Raw genomic sequence first — 4,766 nt, 5'->3', positions numbered from 1 at the left:
GTGACTTATTGTCCAATAGCGTAGCAGACCAAGCTCTTTACCTTGCTAAGAATGAGCTTTGAGGAAGGTCTGGTCCCACTGAGGAGCAAGTGTGCTGAGGCCATGTCTTTGCCTAATGGGATCCTGGGGGATTGCCGAAAAGATGCTCAACTCGACTCCATTTTATATGAGAATTATCACTAAAAAAAAAAAAAAAAATTGACATCGCATCTCCGTTACCTTGCCCCCCCCCCAATCCTGTGTGACATTGAATCGGAGTATGAATGAACTTTCCCTTTTCTTTTCGTCATATATACTTTCTGGGAAAAAGTCCAAGCTGTTCGGCCACTCCAAGCAGTGTTTGTGAGATTCGCTGTTCGGAAAATTCTAGCATACACCCCATTTTGCTGCGTCATATTAGTTCTTGTAACACTAGAATTAAAGATATGATTATCATGTTGGATGTTGGACAGCTGTGTGAACTGGTGTCAGTAATTTAGATAATGAAGTGATTGTTTATAAATATGAAGATGATATTGGTTCAAACCAAAAGTTTAGCCTTTATATTGATTGAAATAAGAGTGTTGAGGGAAATGTGTATATAAGAAAAAAAAAAGCTTTAGAGATACTTTGTATTAGAAATGTTTTAAAAGGTTAACACAAGACGATTGCTGTTTTGGGGATATAGAAAATGTGTCTAATTGATATATTATAAAGATTATTATGAGCCTTTCTGTAATTTATATTATTATTAAAGTTACAATAGCCTGGTTTGTTATATAAAAAAGTTTTAGTAATTTTGCAGTATGTTTAAGATAATACTGTATCTCATTGTATTTTAGTTTATCAATCAGTTAATAGTAATCTTTTTTTTTTTCTTGTGGATGTAAATATAAGCATGTATACATATATGTATGTGCAGTACATATATTTATTGTATATATATTTTTTTAAAGGTAACTCTAAAGGCCTAGTGAGGCTTTGAAAAAAAAAAAAAAAAAAAAAAAAAAAAAAATAATCAGCAGCTTAAAGTGCAGTTTTACAGTAAAACTCTAGGGTGCCTATATATATATATCTCAGAATTTTATTCTTTTTTTTTCCTACTTTGCTCTTGCGTAGTTGACTCGCACATTCTTTTAAAGATTAACCTAAAATAGTGATGGCTAAGTAGGGAGTTTTCTTCTATAGGTTTGGATGCATTCAAGTGTTTTTTTCTGCCATTGAGTATCAAAGTCATGTTAAGTCTATAGCTACCCTTGGAAAAGAAAAAAAGAGGGAAAAAAAGTATATCTTGATATATATATATACTGCACATATATGTCTGTCCACAAAAAGGAATAAAAAAAATGATGTGATGATACTTGCGAGACGATGATGATAAAAAAAAAAGAAAAAAGAAAAAAAAGAAAAGAAAAAGAACACAGCAGCAACAGCAACTATATTAGAGTTGTTTGGTTTGGTTAGGTTTGGCAAGATTTCTTTGGTTATATTATTTTTTTTATATATATATATAGTATATATTTTGTTTATTTTTCAATATTTAGCTATATATTTTTTAAATATGTTTTCTTTATGTATTTACTGTATATTTGTTCAACATATTTACCATATATTTTTCAATATATTTACTGTATATTTTTCAATATATTTACTGTATATTTTTCAATACATTTACTGTATATTTTTTCTCTATATTTATATTTATATATTGTTATCTTTCGTGAAATTAATAGTGATATAGAAACGATATGAAAACTTAATCCATCCCATGTACCCCAGACCCCAGGAATCCCCCTCATCAAAATGTCTGCTGCCGTGAACGGTGTGGAGAGCGACGAGGAGACCCCCCAGGTGTCGATCACGAGCGAGAGTGACGATGATGTGCCGCAGCTGTCGGCGGGGACCATGGCCGCCCTGATGGAGTTTTTCAAGGAGGAGGAGGAGAGGAAGGACAAGCTGAGGCAGATCGAGGAGGGGGAGATCCCGGATGGCTTTGAGGAGGATTGGGTAAGGACAGGAGGAGCGAGGAGGAGATGGGGAGGCTGGGGTGAGGGGAGGAGTAGGCTGGGGTGGGGAGAAGAGGAGGTTTGGGTGGGGAGAAGAGGAGCGAGTAGGAGCAAGGAGAAGGAGGAAGAGGATCAAGGAGGAGAAGCAGTGAGGAGGAAGAGAAGCAAGGAGGAGGAGGAAGAGGAGAAGGAGCGAGGAGGAGGAAAAGCAATGAGGAAGGGTTGTGGGAATGTATATATATACTTACTTGGTCAAAGTTCTAGTATAAGACTCACCAGTGGCTCATTCTGGGGCCATCCTGTGCGTGTGTATGTGTGTTGTACTGTTTTGCACAATAGCATATTTTAGTATGTTGTATTATAGTGGATTATGTTTATACTGTACAATGTTAGGTTATATTACAAGGCTGTATATCATATACAGACCAATGTACATATTGAAATATTTCTTGGGTATTTTCATATCATAGTGATTTTAGGGGTTTTAGTCATTTGTTTATATGTTCATTTGTTTTTTCATGTTTGTTTTGCCAAATTTGCTAATGCATTTATAAATGCTTTATCCAATAACCTCACTTTCTTTGTCTTTTGTTCAGAAGTTGTCAGTAATAATATGACCTCCTTTGCCAATTTTCTCTATTTAATCAGTTTTGCCTCTTCTGCTTTGCCTCCTACATTCTCTTCTTCTTTATATTTATCAGTCAGGCATCAATCATGAAAGCTAGGATACTAAAGATTTTTTTTATTTTTTAAATTATCTTTAAACTTATAAAAGGGGGAAAATAATTGCAAATCAGGAGGGTGGAACCAAAAAGGATAATCATGCACTCCACAGTTTAAAAGGCAGCCTACAAGCAAAACAAATAAATCTTATCTTCCAGAACATGAGTCAGTTCTGGTATGCGGAAGAAACCTCAAAATCACTGGCGCAAGAATGCCTTAGACTTACAGGAAAGAACGGGACCATTGCCTGCGTGTCTTCGCCAACCCTTTACAGAACCCTCAAGGAGATGGACCATAACTGCAAGTGTGAGTTTTGTGTCTTGGCAGTTGGAGTGCTTGTTTACGTGGCTGTTAGGGGTTTTCTTTGTGAAATTGAGGTTTTGATTTTTTTTTCAGGTAGTTTTCTTGATTTCATTTATCGATTTGAACTATAAGTAAATACTGTTGGTATAAGTAAAACTTTGCTTTTGTGTATATTATAGTTATTTATATAGTCCTTTTAAAGCTCCCATTCTCTCCTTATACCTCTGTGTAAAGAGGTATAAAAGAGGATATGAATTCTGCTGTACTAATTGTCTCTGCCACTGGATCCTGTTCCAGTGCGAATATTGGAGTATGACACAAGATTTGCCGTCTACAAGGAAGACTTTGTCCTGTACGACTTCAAGAACCCCCTTACTGTGCCCAGGGACTTGAGGCAGGAGTTTGACGTAGTGGTAGCAGATCCCCCATACCTGGACGAAGACTGCCTCGCCAAGACGGCAGTCACTGTCAAGTACCTGATGAAGACGGACGCAAAGTTGATCTTGTGCACTGGCTCGGTGATGGAAGAACTTGCGGACCGCTTGCTGGGGGTTAAAAAGTGCAAGTTTGAGATTAAGCATGATAAACAGCTAAGCAACCCCTTTTCTTGCTATGCTAATTATGACTTGGATAGTTTTTGTGAAAGTTGATAATGGGTTTATTATATTATAGAAGACGTTATTTAACAAATTATCCATTGAAGAATTAAGCTTGCAAGAAGCCAAGATCGTCTATGCTAAAAAGTCTTGCTTCGACAAGCAGTGGCGTTGTGGTGTGTCTCGTGCTTGTGTCAGACAATAAAAGCGATAAAAAAAAAAAAAATAGATAATAATCGTTGTGATCTGCATTTTTTTTCAAACATAATAAGATATGATACTATAATATAAAAAAGTGGTCTCACCTTGTTATGTAACAAATCCATTGATATGCAGTATGTGTCATTTTGAAGATGCCTTACGTATTATAGGATCTCAAAGCCTTTTCGACAATAAGTGTCTATAATAAACTGCAGTTACTTTTCCACATTTTAGGCCTATTTGTATTTTGTATATAACTTTTTATTCCATTTGTTCACTGATTTTGGAAATAAGAATATAGGTGATGGTGTCGAAAATCGGCAGAAAATGAAGACAAACAAGAAAATGGACAGTGAAAATGAATATAGATGGTAATTTCATCTTATGTACAGTTAGTCTCAAACATACCAAACTTTGGAGGCTTACCTATGGAGTGATAAAGAAGCTTTGTATAAGATGATTTGATAAATAGAACAGGGTTTGCCTTTCATTATCATGTAATGGAAGCTGGTATAATGGAGGTTTTTATACCCTTTATATATATTGAGTAAGTCATTGATATTCTTTTTGCTGACGTAATTATTTGTTGAGAAATGTTATTGCTGTTCATACTGTTATGAACTTTACCCTTTTGAGATACAGTGGCTGTCAAGCTGCTTGAGTAACTGGCAACCAAGGTGTATTTTTGTGAATTATCATTTATTTTAATTATATTTGTTATCATTATCACTATTATTTTTCTTCTTTCCTGTTGATTATATATGAGAAGATTAACCTATAATTCCCCACTTTCCATGCTAGTGAAGATAAACAGGCTGAATACTCCTCATGCTGTCGTGTACAGTACAGTCTAGTCAGGTGCCTGAAAAATTGTAATTTTATCCCTCAATTACCCTGATGAATGTTTTTGTGCTATGTGGATTTCTTAACAGTGTAAACAATGTAAAGATGTTGGTGT

At 35.3% G+C, this 4,766-nt stretch overlaps 1 protein-coding gene across 1 annotated transcript in view; it reads left to right on the top strand.

Annotated features, from left to right (window-relative positions):
• The window catches only part of LOC122257014 (EEF1A lysine methyltransferase 1), a 5,883-nt gene extending 1,346 nt beyond the window's left edge, over nucleotides 1-4,537 (top strand). Inside the window, exons 2-4 of the mRNA XM_043022016.2 lie at nucleotides 1,759-1,986; nucleotides 2,867-3,014; nucleotides 3,309-4,537. Coding sequence (XP_042877950.2) covers nucleotides 1,759-1,986; nucleotides 2,867-3,014; nucleotides 3,309-3,661 — 729 coding nt within the window. The 3' untranslated portion in view covers nucleotides 3,662-4,537. The remainder of the gene's footprint in view (nucleotides 1-1,758; nucleotides 1,987-2,866; nucleotides 3,015-3,308) is intronic.
• Nucleotides 4,538-4,766: the final 229 nt, after the last annotated feature.

The sequence above is a fragment of the Penaeus japonicus genome, unplaced genomic scaffold (assembly GCF_977035675.1).
Source record: "Penaeus japonicus unplaced genomic scaffold, GWHDUDI00000001_assembly GWHDUDI00000028, whole genome shotgun sequence".
In the NCBI taxonomy this organism is placed as follows: domain Eukaryota; kingdom Metazoa; phylum Arthropoda; class Malacostraca; order Decapoda; family Penaeidae; genus Penaeus; species Penaeus japonicus.
This window is presented reverse-complemented; position numbering and strand designations above follow the sequence as displayed.